The 21928-nt window shown below is 38.4% G+C and overlaps 1 protein-coding gene across 7 annotated transcripts in view; it reads right to left on the reverse strand.

The window, feature by feature from the left end:
* The window catches only part of SEC24C (SEC24 homolog C, COPII coat complex component), a 38467-nt gene that overhangs the window by 2985 nt on the left and 13554 nt on the right, over nucleotides 1–21928 (reverse strand). For 2 of the 7 annotated variants that reach the window (XM_050976599.1, XM_018910920.3), the window contains 19 exons: nucleotides 21100–21278; nucleotides 19433–19873; nucleotides 17972–18102; nucleotides 16743–16811; nucleotides 14912–15023; nucleotides 13980–14107; nucleotides 11301–11439; nucleotides 9236–9351; nucleotides 7844–7968; nucleotides 7391–7582; nucleotides 6282–6375; nucleotides 4453–4569; nucleotides 3820–3990; nucleotides 3338–3434; nucleotides 2925–3070; nucleotides 2397–2535; nucleotides 1476–1594; nucleotides 899–1078; nucleotides 58–249 (listed from right to left, as the gene is read on the reverse strand). In XM_050976599.1, coding sequence (XP_050832556.1) covers nucleotides 58–249; nucleotides 899–1078; nucleotides 1476–1594; nucleotides 2397–2535; nucleotides 2925–3070; nucleotides 3338–3434; nucleotides 3820–3990; nucleotides 4453–4569; nucleotides 6282–6375; nucleotides 7391–7582; nucleotides 7844–7968; nucleotides 9236–9351; nucleotides 11301–11439; nucleotides 13980–14107; nucleotides 14912–15023; nucleotides 16743–16811; nucleotides 17972–18102; nucleotides 19433–19873; nucleotides 21100–21278 — 2887 coding nt within the window. The remainder of the gene's footprint in view (nucleotides 1–57; nucleotides 250–898; nucleotides 1079–1475; nucleotides 1595–2396; nucleotides 2536–2924; nucleotides 3071–3337; nucleotides 3435–3819; nucleotides 3991–4452; nucleotides 4570–6281; nucleotides 6376–7390; nucleotides 7583–7843; nucleotides 7969–9235; nucleotides 9352–11300; nucleotides 11440–13979; nucleotides 14108–14911; nucleotides 15024–16742; nucleotides 16812–17971; nucleotides 18103–19432; nucleotides 19874–21099; nucleotides 21279–21928) is intronic. The other 5 variants (XM_050976601.1, XM_018910919.3, XM_018910922.3 and 2 more) reach the window with 4 other exon arrangements.

The following is a 21928-nucleotide window of genomic DNA, read 5'->3' on the forward strand; positions in this document are numbered from 1 at the left end:
TTTTAAATTTTGGGTGACTATCACAGACTCTAGCTCCCACACTGCCATCCAGCTCACCAAGGCATTGCTAATTTGACTGAAGGATGACACTCCAAAGAGGTTCTGGATCAGGCTTTGCTGCACGTTGACTCCCACCCACACAAAGATGTTCAGCCCATTCTCCAGCAGGTAGATGTCACCCTTGGAGAGACGCTCCTCGGAGTTCCGAATGGCTGCTGGCAAGGAATCACTGTCAACATCTGCTTTGGTCTGTTTTACAGGGGAAAAAAAAAAAAGTAAAATAAAAGTTATAAAAAAAAAAAAAAATTTTAGGTAGTCTTGAAAATTTCTGCCATGAAGATACCAATGATTTTCTCATTTCTAGGACTTTCAAGACTGCAATAATTGTGACTGAAGTAGCATTTTCCTTAGTTTTCTTACTCAAAGTGACACAGAAGCAGTTCAGAGACTCTTGGTCAGCAAAAGAGAACACAAGGCTTCTGTGGAAAGACTCAAGTTCAAATATCACCTCCTGGAGTAGGAATGTAATTAGTTCTTAGTGTTATTCCAGCAACTATTGTAATGAAAAGTTTGAACAGTATGTGAAGTTACCTTGCAATAATGAAAATTACTACACAAAGCTGTAAGCCTTAGGACTTTTAAAAAAGACTATGAAAGGGTCAAAAGTGTCTTCTTTGTCACTAGTCATATGCTTACAGCTCAGGAAAAAATTATCCCCCAAGAAATTAACAAGGTACAGTAATGTTGAGCAAAATAAGGTGAAATATCCCAACAGATGGCAGATCCCCAAATACTTCTCAAATCACATTCCCTCACTAAAATATAAATGCCAGTCCTTAAGATGAGTCAGTGAGACAACAGCAAGCCTCAAGTGCTAAGCAGATCTTAAATTACTCACCAGGGGCAAAAGCCTGGGATAAAAGAAAACATTTGTTTCAGCCACGTCCATGGATGTCACTAACTGACGGATGTAGGCACGGTCATCCGTTGTGACCTCTGGGCCAGGCTGAAGAACGTCACTCTTCAACACACAGTTCAAGTACACAGGTAGCAGCTTCATGCATTCGGGGAGGATGAGCTACAAGTCACAAGCAGACAGAAGTTGGTCAGCCGTCTTGCTGAATAAGCTTGACAAAATGAGACTTGCACGAACCAACAAAGTGTGGTAAAGCCATGAGGAGTGAAAAGACTGATAGTCTTTAAGTAGACTGATAGTCTACTTAAATCACGGACTGCAAAAGAAACATAAAACCTCTCCCTGAGGCAGGCAGTGCTCCCTGGGCTCCAGACAGATGTCCAAGAAGCCATTCTCTCCTATAGTTTTATTTGTAGTAGTATATCTAGTTTCTTGAGTCTCCTCTTTGCAAATTTCTGCTGAGGAAAGGAATTGAGTTTTTTTGAGTAGGCTAAGTAAGAAACTGTCATCACTTTTTCATTTCCAAGCCTGGGATTCAAGTGAAAGCACTAGAGTTTACCTGGCCAGCAGAAGAAGGACTAGCACAGTTCTTTCGATAGCAGGCTAGGATCTGGGCACACTGGTTGATCAGTGCATCACGCACAGTCTTCACTGGACTACTCAGGACTCCACGATATGCTGCACAGAGAGAAGAAAGAGATGGACTGCTGTCAAGTGATTGCTCAAGAACAGCAAAACCCCAAAACTACTTCCATAAAGGAAATCTAAACAACTATTGTTTATGGAAGCCTTTATTCTTCCTGCTTCAAACTTGTAGGAAAATGACTATGTATTCTAATTGAAAACCTGAAGAAGCTCATTTACTCCCTTTTATTACATAATCTTGAACCCTATCTCCTATGTACTTAAAATATACTTATGATAATTGAAAGTATGGGGTTCTTTAAAAGCTCCTTTTATATACTGGCCAACTTCCACTAATGGTCTGAAAATTGACTGTTTCCTTCATTTTAATGGCAATAAACATATACAACTCTCTATCTCTGTTGGATTTCTAGGCTTTTACTGCAAGCTAGAAAGGATAAATAGGGTACAGTGCATAAGTCTATGACATTTAACTCATATCTGTGAACAAGGGCCACCATTTCCTACTTTGAAAGCAAAATTCTGCAACAGTTAAGGAATGAAATAGAACAGCCCAAAAATAAATACCAGGATGAATTCAGACAGCTGGCAATACAAACTGCTATTAAAAACATTTGGAAAATAATTTGTATGAAGAATAAGCCTACACCCTCTATCTGTACCTCTCGTCCTAAGCAGCAATACAATCATCATAGCTTTCCCATAACTGAGTGAAGTATCAGAACCGCCACCTGACATTTGAAGCAGGAGGAATAAACAGGTGTCATTGGGTGACAAAACAGGCATTTTAGCAGTAGCTAAAGGCTGCAATTCTTGTTTCCATATTTACCCTTACCATGCTTAGCCAAATAGTTGATGAGGGTGTCAGTCTCACAGTTCCGATAGAGGTCAGCAAGCTGCGTGCAGCAGTTTAAGGAGAGATTGTGAATGCGGAGTCGTCGCTGTCCTGCACAACTTGTATACAGTAGAGCACACTGCAGGAGACAAAAATGCCAGGAGACACAGAAATGAGGTCCTGCTACAATAAGAAGGGCAGGGTTAGAATATACTTTATTAAAAGCTAGGACTCAGATGCAGAAATAAATAAGGTAACTACGTAAAAAACTTGGACAATAAGCTGGAAGTACATGCTAAGAATCAGGGTCAATGAAAGATAACAAGAAGCAATTTTAGCAGCTGTATTAAGGGACCTGGTCTCAGAAAACAGGACTATGGTTTGAAGCAGTCTAGGTCACCCTCAGAACAAGTATGTTGGAAAGGTAGGGTAAGATGCAGAAAGAAAGAACAAACAATTCCTTGAAGAAATGTCTAATAATTCAGTTCAGTTACCAACTCACTTCTTCTACAAAGCCTCCCCCCTCACCTGAAGTAGTGCACCACTATCTTCACTCAATTTATCGTCGTGCTTGAATTCCACTGTTATTGTTTTATCACAGTCCAGACCTGCCATCTCTACATCAGTTGTGTTGCTCATATAGAAAGCTCCAAAAAAGTCTGTTGCTCTAATACCTAAAAGAGGGAAAAACCCAACATGAACTATCATTTTCAAATTAATACCAAGACAGCCAGCCTTTTGACCCTGACACCAAATTATCCTGACAGATTTCAGCAGGGATCTTCACAGTCTCAACAAAAGTCTTAGAATTCCAAAGCTTTAGCAGAACTCTTGGGATAGCCTAGTCACTATGTGTTTTAAATTCCAGGAAGATTTCTTTCTTCCCATGAGACATGCTTGAAGCGGCCAATTTATTAAGATTTCTCCATGCTAACACCCACCTGTACTTGTGCGCACTCTCATTACAGCATCAAATCCCACTTCCTTCTGGACATCCTTTCTCAAGTCATTCAGGAATCTGTACTGGTCTGTCTCCAGCTAGAAAGCAAGCAGAAATTGAAGTTTCACACTTTCATAAATCAGACTGGCTTCATAAACCATAAAGTAATTTAAAACCAGATACTACCTCCTGCGGTCTTACTTCAAAAGTCACTGATACCAGGCTCAGTGGCCTGCTAATAAAATATTGTGCTAAGAGGTAACAGCCTAGCTCTTCCTGTTTGGTTTTGTTATTAACAGAGATGTCTGTATAAAGACACAAAGCTACCAAATAATTTTGCTGATTATCTTGAAATTTAAGTAGCCATTTACTTCCAAAGAAGTATTTCTTCACTATGGCTCCCACTATGAAAAAAAGTAACTGTAAGCTAAACAATAATTCTTACTTGCGTCAGACAGCAGTCTGAGTCAATGTCACTCCTACCTGGAAATATGCATACTTATAAATGGAGCCTCCTGTCTGGTAAGGTACCACACCCAGCGTGGCCACATCCAAATATTGGTTTGGAAACAGGAATAAATCCACACAGCAGCCCTGGGCCACACAGTCCTTGGCCAAGTTGTTGTAAAAGCTTGTCTGTGGTTGAAACAAAGTCTAAGAAAGGAAATCAGAGATGACATCAGGAAAAGGAAAGTGAGATCCAGTTCATAATCCCAATCAATACTCTAATACTTTAAGTCTGTCTTCAGGGAAAGTAGAATCATCTAAGTTCTCCCTGACTCTGCCTTTGAAGAACTGTTAATTATTATGAAAATTACGACACATTTTACTTTAATTGTAAATTCAGCACATTTACTTTAACCCAGATTTTGGTATTTTACCCTGTGTAATAATCTAGAGCTAACTCTTCTTGTTCTCAGACTACAGCTGTCCTTATGATATCAAGTCTCCATAGCTCTGCTTGGGAACAGAAGATAAGTGTGGAATGTTAAAAGATATTAGCTGAGACAGTTACAATATGTGCTATCCTTGTAATTTTTTAAATGCTGTTTCAGTTATTTTATTCCATAAAAAGAATATACACCCTTATATAAAGATTATGCAAACCATTACTACCTTCTCCTTATCTGTGTTGATCAGTTTCCTATCATCCCTGTTCTTTAACTTCCCTGGAGCCTCTGCGATGGGCAAGGAGGTGTGGAAAATGAAGAGCTTCCCAGCACAGTCAGCTGCCTGCAGGAAAGTTAGTGCAATAACAGAGGTCAGAAACATTTACAAAAATTGTAAGGAAAGCTGTGATTCAAGAACAAACATTCAAGCAACCTCATCACTCTTTTAATGTCAGGGTGATTCTACCAGACACCCTGGCTCATTGTCACTTGGTTATGTGACTGCTGTCCAACACAGGGAGCACAAATTACTGGTCAGTTGCAGAAGAGCAAGTTTGAGTTCTACTGGATTTGTGCTAATTCCAAAGCAGGGAGAAAAGGACTTTCTCCAAGGAGACAGAGTAAGCAGGACCCATATACAAAAAGTTTTGTGCAAACATGTTGCATTGTCTTCTTCCCTGATTTGCAGTTACTGAATTTGTGGAAAAAAGTCACAGAAATGACAAAGGATTTTGTAATCTGAGCTTCAACAGATCAGTAATTTTAAATCAACACCCTATGCCAACAATAGCTAATGTTTAATAGGTTATTTTCTCTGACATATGCAGTATGTAAAAAGTCAATTAACAATTTTTACTATTTTTTGATTGAACAATTCTAACAAAAACTGAGTTTAAGAGAGACTTTAAAGGATCATTCCCCCTGTACTCAGCACTGGTGAGGCTACACCTTGACATTTTGGGCCCTTCCCTACAAGGACACTGAGAAGCTGCAGCATGTTCAGAGAAGGTTATGGAGCTGGTTCAGGGTCTGGAGCACAATTCTTGCTTGAGGAGTGAGTGAGAGAACTCAAGTTATCCAGCCTGGACAAAAGGGAGGCTCAGGGGAAATCTTGCTCTCTACAACTACCTGAAACGAGGTTGGAGTCAGGTGGGAGTCAGCCTCTTCTCCCATGTAATATGAGATAGGACAAGAAGAAATGGCTTCAAGTTGCAGCAGGGGAGTTTTAGATTAGATATTGGGAAAAACTTCTTCATGGAAATGGTTGTCAAGCCCTGGAACAGGCTGCCCAGGGAAGTGGTGGAGTTAGCATCCCTGGAGGTATTTGAAAGATGTGTAGAAGTGTCACTTAGAAGCGTGGTTTAGTGGAGGGCTTAGCAGTACTGGGTTAAAGGTTGGGCTTATCATAAAAGTCTCTTCCAACTAAAATGATTCACTGACCAATGTGACAGATAGAGCTGTGTCACCAGTTTGGGGTGAGGTCATACAGGCAATCAATTTGATCAGTAGATACAAATCAGAGTTAAACCATGCATGTAATTATGTCTGGATGAAGTACTAGAATGGAAGAACTTTAGGAAAAGTTTGCTTGGTTAGCACATTGTTGCAGGCAACTTCAACAGATGATATACTCTCATTTTATTTAAGATTCTACCAGAGTACAGGATTAAAAAGACACCAAACTACAGAGCATCTCCATGAGACTTAATAGACTTCAGCAGCTGGCTTTTTAATGTTGGAGGGCTTTTTTTTCCCCCCCTGTAGGTTCCATGAACTGTTTAAAGCAAAACCCAGACAAACAACTGAGAGTAAGCCATGTTCTTGCACTTTGAAAAAAAATAGTTAAAAAAGAATTGGGTGAAGAACATATAGATAGCTGCACAAAACAGAAAGTTCATGCACTTCAAGAATAAGCAAAGTACTCCCTACACGTAGTGCATCTACTACAAGAAGCTTACAAAATATTTACAATTGTCTTATTAGTGTGTGTTAGCAGAATATGAACTTCAGAGTACTTGGCTGAAAACAACTTGTCATAAAAATGAATTTACTAACCTTCAGCGCCTCCAGCCCTGCTTGAATCACAGGTGCAAAAACAGTTTCTGTTTCTCTTGTATCTGCAAACATTTCTGGAATCTGATCCAGCAAACTAGCAAAGAACAAGAAAAAAAAAAGAGCAATTCAAGAGCCTATTTAATAAGAAAAGCCACATAGCTACAGTTGATAATTTATAGGATTGCGGTGGTTTAAACAGAAGTCCCAAACATGTCTGTACATTTGCATAACTTTTACAGTATCTGGAATTGCATCTGTGAAAAAAATCCTGTATTGTTCTCCATTGGCTTCTCTCATCTATATCCTCAGTGCCTTCTGAACAGCCTCAATTGATGCCAATTCCACAGCTCTTCTGTATTTCTTATCTTTTAATAAATTCCAATATACACAGACAAGTAAATTCTTAGGAAATACTAGTGATATTTGGCCTCTGTTTGCAAAGCATTTTGTGTACTACTCAAAGATTAACAGGTTTAACCTACAGTTTTGTATTTAGGCTTGTTTAATGCATTAAAAACAGGCTAGAAATTTTCTCTAAAAACATGCAATTCCAGGTCTATTTCCCAAAATGTAGTTAGCTACACACAATAGATTAATTACAGTTCAAATACCACAGTAAACAGTTTGCCAAAACTTTGCTAACTTCCTTCTTGCCTTTCAGATTTTATCTTCTCTATCCCACTTTGTTTTCTCTACAGAACCAAAACTGGACACCCCTGTTGCCTCAGTTTGCAGTTATTTAAGCAGTTGACTTAAAGACAGTGATTCAGTATTCTTACAGCTTTCAATCTGCATCATCCTGGTTGTGTTTTGTTGTGGATTTTAAGGTGGGGGTTTTTTTTGGCTTGGATTTTGTTTGTTTTTCCTTTTTTCTCCCCAGAAATGCCCTTCTGCACTAATTCTCCTTATATGCACTTTGTGCCAAGCTGGACTATGAGCCAAATAATCCCTTAGCCCTTCACTTTCCCCATCCTACTGTGTCAGCTTAATCTCAAAGAGTATAGGAAGGTAAAGTACATGGAGTAAATTGACATGACAATTAAGCACATAACATTTGAATCTACCAAACAAGTACTTTACTACACACATGGTAAATCAATTGATATTACCTGGCAATAACTGTTCTGGACTCATTCACATTCACCAGAAAACCATCAAGGAGTGGCACAAACATATCTGCCACATCTGAGACCACCATCATTTGCGGCTGTGCCAGTGAGCTCTTCACGTTATAGAAGTGTAAAACTTTGTTGTAGGTGACAAAGCCTACTCGAATGGCTGATTCCTCCATGTTCCCTTCCCTGTAAGAGATATACTTGCCTTCACATCCAAGAAGATAGATAAACCATTACATATAACCAACAAATTAAGGGAAAAATGAAAGGAAGTAGCATTTATTTTCAACAAAAAAGGTTTCAAAAAAGATGTTCTGCTTGGCCTTTTTCTGAAGAAAAGCTTGACAGGATTATCAAGTAATTTTTAAGCTTCTAACATTTTTTAAAGAGAAAAAAATAACAGCATCCCCCATTTGCATTGACTACAGTAGTTCACAATATACCCACCTGGGCAGATAATCTAGGAGTGACTTTAATTCTTCACATATTAGCCTCACTAAGCCACTCTTCACAGCATTGTAAGACACATCAATCATAAATATGAAAGCAGGTGGACTAGGGAACTTGTTATTCTGTGGAAGAGAGGGAAGAAATCACACTATTACCATGTAATGCAGCTCACATAACAGACAAATCAATGCTGGTCAAAACTTAGTTGCTTTCATGTACCTCTGTAAGCATGAGCAGCAGTTGTTTCTTAAGCTCTCTCTCTCTCATCCTTTTCCAACTAACAGACATGGTGTCATACTATGTTTGAAATGGACTGATATTAAAAGACCTAGACTGACTTTACCATTGATCAGAGAAAAACAGTTACAACTAAATACTCCATTTACACGACTAAGCTAGATTGGAAAGGCAGACAGAGAAGATTTCTGCCAGTTCTCAAAACACTGGACCCTGACTAGACTTGTCATAGGTGATTCCATCAATACAAAGTAAAATATTTTCCTCTCCAAGGATTACAACCTTTTCCTTCTTAAAAATCAGGCTTTCTTTGGGAATGAAAAACTTTTTAGTCAATAGTTTTCTGAAGTCTATAGGTCATACTGGAACAAGCACTCAGAACAAAAGCAAAACATAAGAACTTTCAAAAAGCTGTTAAGATCACATCTTGTTTGAGTCAAAGTTCTTCTTATGCTGTTAGAAAGTAATTGGACTTTTGCTTAACTCAAAGTAAAGCAGAGGTATTAGGCGGTAACCAGCATCAACTCACAACATTTAGGTATCTATTTTCCCAGCATAATATTTCAGCAGAGATACAAGTTGCTTTAATAAATACCTTGCACATAGTTTCCCTATTTCTTAGAAGGTAATTATTATTTAAGTCTTTAATTTAAAAGCAAACCAGCTATGAAATATACATTTCTACACTTTTCTTGTGCTTCTACTCACTATGGCTGGATTGGAAATTGAAGTCCAATAGGTAAGGTCTACCTTGTGGAACAGGTGGCACATTGCATAGTTACTATTGTATTTGCATTGAACCTCTCCTACAATTCTCTTTTCTGCCAAGGACTGCTGCACAAGAATCCCTTCTGCAGAATTCCTAAGGTAAGTGCAGCTATAGCTGCTTATATAGCTCCAGAAAAAAAAAAAAAACAGAGACAGCTATTGATTATATCATGTCATGTGTGATCAGGACCTCCATTAGTTTTGTAAGTCAGCAAACAAGCATGTTATTTTACACAATAAAGTCGGCTGGATTAATGCTGTTAATTATTTCCGCCAGCTGGAAATCAGCCCTAGACAATTAATGTCTTTCTTACTTTGAAGAAAAGAAAAAGTCTTTTTACTTTAAAGCAAAATAAATACAGCAATAAAAATGTACTACTGTACCTTGCAATAGTCAACTGTTGCTAGAAACTCATATGACCCCAGTGATAACTCAGGTCGGTCATAGAAATCTACTCGCTTTCCAGTATGATCCAAATGTTGGAAGTAGTGAGGTGGAACTGGAAAGAAAAAAATCATTAAGATCAGTGATATGCCCATAATATACACTGTAACTAGAGAGTCAACATGACAACAACTGTTTCAAACAAAACTCCAGGAAAGTAAACTAGCACTCTGGGCTAGCACACAAGTACTAAAAATATTAATGCAATTTAAGAATATCATTAAAGCAAAACAACACAACTTATTCCAGTTTGTCTCATGCACCAGACAGCACACAGTATAGTTACTGTTATCCTTTCCTTGAATCTCCTTTCCATTTCATTTTACATTTCATATCAAGAAACATCACTAAAATACAGTTTTAGAATTATTCTGAAGGATCTAGTCCAAAGGAAAAATATAACCGTCCCATGTAAGTAGTAACAAATTACTTAAAAGAGAGTTTGAGGCAAACTACAGGCTACAGCATTACTGACTCAAGTCAGGCTTACTAAAATACTGAGCTCCTTATTTTGCTATGTAAGTTAGTTTTTCCTTCCCTTCCTGCACTGCACAAGAGTGAAGCCTCCAGGCACTCTCACATGCAGAGACTCCCATAATCTTTTTATCAGAATAGACAAAGTACTTCTTACAGTGGATTAAGGAGGAACAGAAGTGTAACCACACACCCAGAACCCAGTACTTTTGTGCTGGTACAAGGCATAAGAAAATAAAATGGGAGTTAAGTTAAATTTTTGCTTACAAAACTCAGCTGTAGAAACAAAGCATTTCCCTTGTGCCCCAAGAACTACCATGACAGACACTCCCTCCGGTACTGCTCGGGTGACAAAATTTATGCCAGCTATAGCTGTCTATATAGCTCTATATAACTGTCTATACAGCCTCAGGGGAGATTAAAATGAGATTACCTGGAATGACATTATTCACCACATTTAAACTATTCTAAACATTCCAAGTTTCAAAAGTTCAAAAGAAAACAAAGTGATATCATTAAGACATATATAAGCTTTTATCACTGTTGTCTCCAAGTACACATCCCATACAAGTTAATTTGGTACTTGCAAAGAAGAAATACTTCATGGTATTTGCAGAGAAAACAAAAATTGGTATTAAGTTTTAGGTACAACTACATTGTATTTTCAAAGTATTGCTTTCATCAGCAGTTTCTCAGCATCCCTCCCTTTTCTGTCTCAGCTCAATTGTTACAGGTACAGCCCTTCATACAGCTGCTGAGTGAGCTGGACAGGGAGTGTATGCAGGCAGAAAATCACCAGACAAAATTGTTTTTTAAAGTTGGCCATTTCTAATCCCCATTTTGATTAGCACAAACAGTTGCACAGCATAACTGAGGTGGTAAGAACAGTCCATTAAAAGCCATCAGTGCTACCAAATGGAACACTGAAAACATCATCATAAGGTTTGTTATACCTTACTTTCCTCTGTACCCTCAAAACAAATCTAAAAATGTCATGCTATGAGCAGCTCATTGTGACTTCTGCTTAAAAGGAAGCACGTTTTGTACTAATTTAGAAAAGCAACTAATATTAACTGGCCTGTACGGAACACTCTTATTCAGCTGTAGTAGATTTAACTGCACTATCATCTCAAAGGAGTGTTAGTGAGACAAAAAAAGGCTTTGTGAGAAAAAAAAAATCCTAACACATGCTACTGACTAGACCTATATCTCAGCCTGTTAAAAACCCTGTACTTTTGAAATACCCTAAGAAAATACAACACACTTTTAAACCACCAGGCATTATGCTACAAATACCTCATGTTAAAAATTTGCTACAATGCTACAATGCATAAGCACCTTTTTGAACACAATTTCAGAACGGAACACTGAACATGCCTTCCAATCATTTTTTACATGACTAGACAGATACTAAACCACAGCATTCATTATAAATTATCATAACATGATAAAGACTTATTTGCCTATATCTTGTGTTCAAAGACCTTTCCAGTAGAGCCCAGAAAGAGGCATTTCAAGAAGAAAGCTCACCCTCAGTGACACAGCTGCAGAAACAACACTGGAACCTCCTTCCACCTTCAATGAACTGCATAAAAGGGCACATGTAAGCTTTGCACCTATTGCATCGGACAGGACCGGATTCTCCATGGTCTACCAAATAAGGAAGGGTCTGTAAAGCAAGAGAAAAAAACATGGAAAGAAAGGTCTCATGATGATGAGAAAGTTTTAAGCTTTGCATTGTGTGGTCATTGCTATCTCCCTGTACACTGCATAGGATTTAGCATTTGGCAGCCATGGGAGAGAGCACAGGGGATGTGGGAAGCCTGAACAACTATTTAAGTGCTTTTCAATTCAAGCTCTAGCACAGCAGCATTTTGAGGGCTAGAGTCATTAATGGGCTATCCCACCTAGCCAGTAGCTTGTTTGAAGAACACAACCACATTACACCACCAGATGTTTCCCAAGTGAACACAAAAGACTGAAAGTGACTCTTCACCTCTTATCTCTTATCCTCAAAAAAAGCAAGCTTTTTGACAAAAGCAAAGCCAGTCATTGCATTCCATATATTCCAGAATATAGAGATCTACCTCAAAAAATTCCATCTGGTAAGACTTATTTTGAACTCCATCATTAAATACATTATAACCACAAGCTCTTTGTGTATTGACCCCACTGTACAGCAAGACCTCAAAAGTGTAATATAGCGACACCATTTTTGAACTATTACCTATAATGTTCTTTTTGCACCTAAACCAGAATAAGATGCTTGGCAACTTCTGCAGCTTCTCAACATCAGAATAAGCAGGAAGCATTTGAAAACAATTGAGACAGAACTCATGTGAGTTATAAGCTGCATTCATAGTACAAAGCACCTGTGTTTCCATACTAAGCTAAGAACTTAGCTCAAAATTTTAACTACTTGGTTTTAAATTTTCTGCTAGTAAAGGTGTCTGGTATTAATTCTCTCAGTTACCCTAAATCTATGACTATGTTTAAGAGACAACATATTCATTGAGCAGAAGATAGCAAATGCTCCAGTCACTTTCATCTTCATGCCAAAGAAGTGTTATATCTTTTTATTCAATCCCACTAATCATTTAATGGCAGTACAATGGTTTTGCAGCCAGCATTTCTCATTTCCTATAGCCCGGGCTGACCTCTTCAGAGGAAACAAATTTGCAATTTTCCTGATTGGCAGGCAATGTTGGTACTGTACTTCAAGACAATTAACACAATTTTCCCTTCCTCAGCCTCTCCCTCATAACATGTAAACAAATTGCGAGGGTGCTGGAAACAGGCAGCACAATACATAACTTGTCATCAATCACTTACTCCCAGAAGACAGAGATACTTCTTTCCAAAGCCTCGAGCTTGGTTTTCTGAAAGGTGCATAACATCAGGAAGAGGTCCTGGATCTTGCAACCAGGCTGGATTTGGCTGAATTTTTATATATCCTAAATTTATCTGAATGTTTCAGTTTCATAAAATATTATTTTCATGAAACATTCATCCTTTCTTGTATGTAAAGTTTTAGCTCTGTTTACATTCTTGTTGCTCGGAACAGTTGAGTCTTCATCTTTTGGAAGGGCTCTTCCACAGTGAGTTGGCCCTTGCCATTAAAAACTTCCAAATACTAGAAGCTGACTGGTCTCCAGGGCAATTTTCCCATCATAGCCTTTTTTTTTTCTGGACATCACAAGTGTTTGTTTGAAGCATAAATACACCAAGAGACCAAACAACTATTGTTTCTAAAAATGTGTAACTCTACAAGCCTCCAAGTTATCAAGTAAGACCTTATTCTCCTATGGTGGTCCTTTTAAACTTCAGACACAGATCAGTTTTCCCATAAACCAGTTTTTAAAATTCAAACCATAGTTTAGGGACATAAATGAAATGCAACAGGAGAAAAACACTCTTAAAAGACTAGTGGAAATTGCTTCCCTCAGCAGATGCTACACTTAGGTTTAACAGGGCACAGAACACTGCAGACCTATGTATTCAAATTTAACAAGCCTATTTGTCTTCATGTCACTGCTCCAAGCAGGCTAACACTACACAACAGCCAGAGTATTCAGCCTACTTTAAAAAATGTCAAACTCTGTAAAAGTCTCTGAGCTTTCACATTCTCAGCAACCAAAAACACGAGTGGGTAAAAGGCTCAACCTTACAGCTAGAAGGAAAAAAATGCTGAGAGAGAAAGGGCAGAAAAACAAATGCAGCTCAGCAGTGCTCAGTACTTAGTGTTGTGCTGTCATCTCACACAGTGCTGTGCATATATGTGCATATAAGACAGCCAAACCAGTGCTGTTCCACACATTCTCATCCAATTTCACAACCTGGCATTCTAGAGAAGACTTAATACCTACGATTAGCAACCATTTAAATACTTTAGACTAAGAAAGAAACTGAGATCAGCTGGAAGTGTATGCCTCTGTGACCACCCTAGTATTTTGGTCACTTAGGCACAGTGCTTGACAGCTACTGCAAAAAAGCTGAAATTATCATGATTTCATTAGCATGAAATTATCAAACAAAATACTAAATGGTTTGAACACAACATTCTTCTGCTTTACAGATATCTACTGCACACCTGCTGGAGAATCAAAGTTTACCTGGACTTCATCACCTCAACATGCCTTCTAAACATATCTGTTAAATGTTGACACCTGAGCCTGCCCATGGCACACATAATTCTAGCAGGGCTCTCACCTCCTCCGGCGGCAGAGTAGCCAGCGGCTTTATGACAGCAGCCAGGGGAACTTGGGATTGTTTGGCCATGTCAGACGTGCAGGGAATATTGTAAGATGTGCATCTGATGTAGCGGGGGCTTGCATTACCTGGGGAACACATAAAAAAGCCCCACAAATTTCAGTACAAATTCAGTTCATATTCAAAAACAGACACAAAGATAACGACGCAACGCAAGGTAAGCCACAGACACTACGAGCATAGCTAACTAATCAGTTTTAATCTATGGAAAACCTGAATTTCCAACAAAATACCTTTTCATGATTAACTATATATAATAGACCTTAAAACAAATGAACTTGACTTCCTGTCAACCTTAAGCTATAAAAAAGCATTTCTGTTTCATATATTCACAGACTAAAATATAATGTAGACAGAATACTCTACTCAAACATTTCTATTGTTTTGTTTCATAATTTGGGCTGAAGAGTAAAATACTTGATTATAGAATCAGATTCTGAAGTTTCTTCTGGAACTTTAAAACTCAAAAAAAGTATCAGCAATTAAAAGATGAAATATCTTTTCTCTACAGAGCCCTCAGACCTATTTACACCCTCTTTATTTTAAAAAATACAGCTGCCAGTCCAATTCTAATGTTGCTAGTAGATTTCAGTTCTTAAATGGTTTTTATAAAGCTCTACAGAAGAGGCTTCATTTGCTGCTTTCTGATATCTCTGCTAAAGCTGGTCCTAGGTATCTGCCTTGGAAAATATCTTTTACCTGCAAATTGGTTACTAGCTACCAAACAATCAGGAGAATCTAAACTGAGATCAAATCAACACAGGACTTGAAACTAAGCTTCTGTTTGTAAAACACGTGTTTCCTTTAAAGACACAGTTCTGTCACTGACTCTGTGTTTTGGTTGTTTGTTTAGGAAAAGAAAAATAATTTACCTTGATCCTTGACCAAGAAATTTGTAGTAACAAGAGGCGGGACCTGCCCTCTCACTCCAGTGACAAATGGTTCTGACCCACGGTTATTTCTGTCATCTTCAATCACTTGAATCTGTGATGGAAAATACCATGTTATTTTGTGGAGGCTTGGTTTCAAAGTAAAATAAGTAAAATAAAAAAATCTCTAAGGCAGTAAAAAGGGGGCCTGAGGCAAACATTACTATCTCTAAAAATAGGAAGAGCAAGTAAATTTTGTCAAGCAGTCACCTCTCAGTTTGATTTGAAATAGTACTTATTGACTAACAATAAATTAAACTGCAAATAGTATTTTCCCCCAAGTATTATTCTTAGTAGCAGTATATTTTGTGTTTTAAAGTCTGACCTGAACTCATAAAAGCCTAACTCAGATCAGGAAAGGAATTTTTGGTAGTATTCCCCTGTACAGTTCTAGTCAAATAAGAATTAGAAGCCTCTGTAAGCCTCAAGCTGAAGTCCTACAGGTAACCTGGCCTTTTCTTTCCAGTATGGTCCCACTGTTTTCATAGTAAGCCTTTATTTCTAACCACTGTAACTCTGGCCTAAAGACAGATGGCTTGCAAGCTCAGGTGGAAGTCTTCATTACTTGGTGGTGCTCAAGGGTTTGTGATTTGAATTCTGCCAGTGTGGAAAGTGAAATTTCAATAGACTTGTCAATGAATCAAACTTCAAAGCCTGTAAAAATCTTAAATTTCTTGGCATTTCAAATTCTTCACAACTGCAAATTTGCTTAAGATAACGGAAATGTATTAAATAGTTTGCCTTAACTAAAATATTCACTGACCTTTGTAGCTCTACACAGATCAAACTACATTTCTTTAGCGGTGACTGAATGAAAGAATTAAACTAGCAATCATTCTTCTGCTCTTATTTTGCCATCAAACACACCTGCCTCTGCCTAGAGAAAATTCTGAGATTCAGAAGTTTGTATGGCAGAACTTCCACCCTCTCACTACAGATTACAAGCAGAGAGCCTCCCATAGCTTCAGTGACTACTCTAGAATAAAACTAGTCCCATTACAAAAGTCTACAGGCTGACTGACGTTGGTGATCTCACCACTGGTACCTGTTAAATTACAACCTTTGACTACATGAGGAAGAAATGACACAGGGTAACAAAAACCCAAAAGTTTTTTTGGTCTTCCAGTCCAAAAGGTAGCTGCTTTTTTCTTTCTTTAGATAAGATTCTCCAACATAAACATTAAATTTTCAAATTCAAAATTTAATGGTTATGCATGAGCACAGATAATGAGAGAATGTTTATAGCTCCCCATGCCTCATACTACAAGATATGTATCAGAAATTAACATTAAAAAAACTCCAGTTCATCTGCAATTTTAGAACTCCAGAGTACTGACCCAGTACTGGTATATCAGCAAGAACAGTAATCAAATCCTGATCAAAACACAGTAGAAAACATGGCTAGAAGAGCTCATGCTGTGTGCATATTGACATAAGACGCACATTGTATGAGCAATTACACAACTGGCTTACACTGAAAATGCCAGCTGGAATCTGGTGAAGGCAATAGCCTAAAGATCAGACAAAGTGAAGGGGAGACATTCTTCATGATCTGTTTCTGAAACACTGCTTTCTATTGCCTCACCATTCATCACAGTAGATTTTAAGAGCCTCATGTTGTGTAATGTTACTCATTTTGATAAGGCAAGCAGAAGACAGCAAGGAAAGGGTAAAAGATTAATGATGGAGGGTTAGCAAGGTGAAGTTCAGGTTTCAGGCATGCACAGATGGTCACCAACACACAGACTACAATTGACATATATACAGCACTTACTGGACTAGGAATTGCATCTGGGTCTATTCTGTGCCTGGGTTTCTGCTGGGGTGGCAGCTCATTAAGTTGCTTTTTTTTTTTTAAATAAGAAATAAGAGTGTCAAAAAAAAAAAAAAAAAAAAAGAGAATAATAAACCAAAAAGTAACAGTGTTACTTCTCTCTACCCAAACCTGTAGCTGGAATTAGATACATTTAGATACTGGTTCATGCAACAGGACACATCAGCTTCTGCAGCATACACTGATCCCAAAACCAGTCTTGCCAGAATACTGGGCTTGGCTCTGAACACCTTGCTAATGAAGGCAGTGGCTCACCTGCTAATTTTGGTTAGAAACTGAGGATTTATGCTTTAAGAACATGCTATCATGAAGGCAACTGACACAAGCCATTTGAGATTTCATTTAGTGGAAGAAAAGAGAGGCAGACAAGCAATTAAAGACTTGTATTCTATGAAAGAATCCAGTAGTAAGCTTTACATAAACCTGGAATCTAAATAGGTAATCTTTTTTAAATAGAAGTGAATAACACCAGCTCTGATCTAACTCAAGACTACATTATTTCATATTCTGAAACAGCATCAAGAGCAGCGGAAGGAACAGCACTGTAGACTAGTGGCAGCAATACCACCAGGCTTAATACTACTCAACGTTGGTAACCATTAAATATAACTGCTTATCCTGTCTCAGAACCTCCACTCTGAAAGACAATCCCAGTTTGAGAAGCTGTCCGTATTTGACTGATGTAGCATCATGACTTCATGACCCAAAAAAACCAAAAACCAGCTTTTTGACAGATTATAGGAAAAGCACTACAACCACCTCCTACTAACCATACTTCAAACATACATCACACAGTTAACAGACTGTCACCTCAAAACCCGAAATTAGTTCAACTTGGAAAGTCATTATGCAAGAATCCAGAAATGGAGAAACGTGTTTAAGCAAAGCCCTCAAGGATCCTCAAAAGATAACAAAGTACAGAAAAAGACCTGAGGAATTAGAGCAGTGATTTCCATATGCAACGCCTTTCTTTAGTCATCAAGAAAAATACTGCCTCTGGGCTTATTCTTCACAGAAGATTGAAGGTGGATAGGAAAGAGAAACATAAGCAGGAAAACAGACTGACGTTCTTTGGAATAAGAAACCTGTTTTCAGCTTCGGTCTTTGTCAGTTGTCTTATGCAAAGACACTACAGAAGAGTTGACACTGGTAAGAACAAGTAAGCTTACAGGGCTAGGAATGGAATCTGGATCCAAGCGTTTCGGTGGAGGTGGTGGTCCAGGGGGACTTCCATAATTTGGGGCTCCTGGATAGGCTCCTCCATAGTTTGGCTGGGGACCCCTCATCTGTCCAAAGGAACCTTAGCAAGAAAAGAACATAAAAATCAAACAGATGTCTTAATACTAGGCATTTTTTCATTTGGCACTTCCCTCGTTTCCTGCCACTATAAAAAAAAAACCCCAAAAAAACCAAAAAAACAAACCCCCAAGAAAATTAAACTCAGGTGCTTTTCAGTTAATTATGATTAAACATATTTATCACAGCGTTTCAGCTTGGACTGGTACATCTCTATAAACAATCCAATAAACTGATAGATACAGTCCACAAAACTAGACTTAAGGAAAACAGAGGCTTGAAGTCTGAACTCTATTAGCTCTACCTCAGCCCAAACCAGCACACTACTCTAAGTGGTTTTAGAGTTTGTAATTGTTGATTACAATGCACATTAAGATCATGCACTATTGAATATTTACCTGCAGAACTGTCTAATGGAAAGTGCACACAGAACAGCCAAATGGACAGTGGACAACCCCCAGTTCTTCAAATTAAAGATATGCAAGGAGGTCCCTTGGGCAGTTTTGACTTGTTTGAAATTACAGTAATAGGCTACAGTGTGATTTTCTCTTCTGTTTTGTAACTACCTGAAGCTATTTCATATTATTTTAGAACATTCCAATCACTTAACAGCATGATTTAACCATTAGTATTTTTAGAGTTTGTAGGAATTTTAACAGATATTTTTAAGTAATTTACCTGTCCAGCTGTGCAAAGCTGCATGGGGAATGGAATTCTCAGTCCTAACTTTTGCACATGATAACTTTATCTCAGCTATCTCTAAGTGTTATTGATTAAAAACCAGCCAAAACTGGTTTCAATTCAGAAAGCTTAACTGGTCTTACTTTTAAGTACATTTAAGATGTGCAAGCTCCTACAAGGGAGAAAAATACAATTATGCAAATTAAAGGAGAAAACATAGCAACTCCTTTTTCAACGTTTAACAACTCCTTTCACATACATTGCATATGCACAGTGGCCCCAAATTTAAAAACTATAAAATAAGGCTTTTTGAACAGGTGAAGTTGCAGACATCAAATTGGAGTCCATAATATCACAAATTCTGGTGATTATGGCACTAAGTGCTAAACAGCTTTTTGGCCAAGTAAGCTATAAATTTTTAATTACATTAATCTGATTAAAACCTGTATTATAAAATACCTTAGAATGATACATAATATTATCTCAGACATGAGCACAGGGAAACAAGAGGGAAGTTTTAATGTGAAGCCAGGAGCCCATAAGCTACATAAAACTTATGAGCCCAGGAGCTCATAAACTACACAAAATCTAGTTCTCAGTTTGCAGCATACAGAGAATACTTAACTTAAAATTCCTATCCTAGGAATACTCACCATTCTGCTGCATTTGGTATCCTGGCTGAGGAGGATGATTGGGAGGAGGTGGTCCATGAAGACCACTCATGGGAGGCCCAGGGTGCAGCCCTGCCATAGTTGATGGAGGTGGTGGTGAGGAAACATGATTAGGCTGGGATGATGGTGGTCCAGCAACTGTCTGCCCAGGCAGTGGTGGGCCTGGCATGGCAGGTGGCCTTGGAGCACCTGTGGTAGGAGGGTAAGAGGAAGGTCCAACCCCTGTAGAAGGAGGAGGTGGGGTAAAACCAGGAACTTGAGTAGGCAGGCGCTGAGTTGATATTGTCTGACCAGGAAACGGAGGCTGTACCAAAGGAAGACCCTGAGACACACTGGTAAGAGGGGGTCCTTGGCTCGCACTGTAAGGTGTGTAGAGACCAGATCCTGTTGCACTAAAGCTTCCTGAGACTGGAGGAACCGATGCTGGGGGACCCGGTAAGAAAAAAAAAGATATAACATCATTTCCTTCTATCCTCAAAACAATTAAGATGCAAGAAAAACCCATCTGCTCCAGATCACCGGAGTAAATCTACCACTTTCTCATCTTAAGATGAACTCATCAGTACTAGCAGACACAAATCCTAAATGACCATTCTCCTAGATTGATCAGAGAGCTGAAATTCCTTCAGTGGATCTGAAACTCAATAGTTATTTCATTGCCTTCTCTCTCAAAGTCTGAGCTACTTATTTTAAATAATCAGAATACATTTCAGGATTCAGTGCTATAAAAAAAGGGCAAAGCCAGGAGTATGCAAAACATGAACCTCAAGTCTACAGATAGATTTTCTGAACTAAGTTTCTGTCTTAAACTCCCCACTCAGCGGGGGCCTGTAGATCAAGAATGGTTTTGAGCTTTGTGGTTTTAATAGCATGAAACTAGCACCATTTGTACGTAGCACTGTATTATTTCTGAGAATAATTTTTGACAAACATGCTACCAAAAGGCCAAGGAAATCTGTATCCCCTACCTACTCCTAATTTTCCTATAAAATCTGTCTTACAAGATGCTTGTTAAAAAGTACTTCAGCAAAACAATTTTTAAGTAGTCAGACCAGTTTACACATAAAGACAAAACTCTAGTCTTCAATTTAAAAAGTCCCGTAATCTACAGCAATGAGACTGTAGAACTAATACCATAGAAAAAAGTATCTAAATTCAGTTTCTACTGTTAATTCAGTTTCTACTGTTTAAGTGAGTGTCTTCTTAACTTCTAGCAGAACCCTATGCACAATCATTCAGAGTACTTTCAGCCCTTATTCCTTTTCTTTTTTTTTTTTTCTTTTTTTTTTTTTTTTTTTTGACTGGGCTGCTGTTCAACAGTGGAAAAACACGTAGACTTCCAACAGGTGACTAAGAGGTAGACTCTTCCGTGTTTCACAAGACTTACCTAGTCGAGGACTGATGTTATTACTCTCCTTTGTTATTCATGTCCAGCAGTGCCAGCACTGGTCCCTGCAATAGTCTTAGTCCTGTTTTCCCCAATTATGACCTTATTAGTTAAGAAAACTACTGTTTACTATGGCAGATGTCCACACCCAGAGAATTCCCATAATCATATGGTAGTGAATAACTGACAAGAAAAAATCTTTTATGAAATTACTAGCAAAAATGAAAATCAATAGCATACTTCAGTAGCCAGGAAACCTTACCATAGCCCAGTCCAGCTGGGGGAGGAGCAGAGGCTGCAGTACAGCCAATTGTCATCCCTGCCATGTGATTCCTGAGCTGCTGCACACTGGCTGGGGGGGGCCCATATTGCTGGAACGTAGATATCTGGCTGACAGGCGTGGGTGCTGAGCCTGGCAGAAACGGCTGAGAAGCAGGTGGCCTGAGAGGGAAGATGACAAACTGAGCTGATTCCTCATTATAGAAGAAGTTACAATTCCCTGTGCCTTTTAAAATTGTTCTAGCACATAAACACTATCTGGGTCTCAGATATTTACATGAAACACTGTAGCTCAGTTTTGGAAAAAAAAAATTACATATTCTGCATGTATCTGAATCCCTTTCTCCAAACAAACAAAAAAAATCTATTAGCTCAAAATACAAATTCTGTATTTTTATTAACTCCATTTCAGTTAACACAACAAATCAGAAACACTGCATAGAATCTATAGGGTGAGTAACAGTAAGGGCTGCACAGCTATGTGACAATGTTCTGTCATTTAAAACATTTGAACTCTCCAGGAGTATTGCCACTTTCACCAAAGAGGTAATGGCAGCATCATTCTGGAAAAGATGTTGAAGAGCCTTAGATGACAGTAACTCAGGGATCCATAAGGAACAGAAGACGGCCCAAAATCAATACTAAGAAATTATTCAGTAAAGACTGACACATGCTCCAGAGATCACTTCACACTGCCAAGGAACAAATACTACAGTTGTGTGGATGCAACTCATTTTTTTAGGGGAAAATGAAAACCACAAAGAATGTCTTAGGACGAGAAGAGGTTTTTATCAGTCACTGACATCTGCTCA

The sequence above is a fragment of the Serinus canaria genome, chromosome 6 (assembly GCF_022539315.1).
Source record: "Serinus canaria isolate serCan28SL12 chromosome 6, serCan2020, whole genome shotgun sequence".
Taxonomy (NCBI): domain Eukaryota; kingdom Metazoa; phylum Chordata; class Aves; order Passeriformes; family Fringillidae; genus Serinus; species Serinus canaria.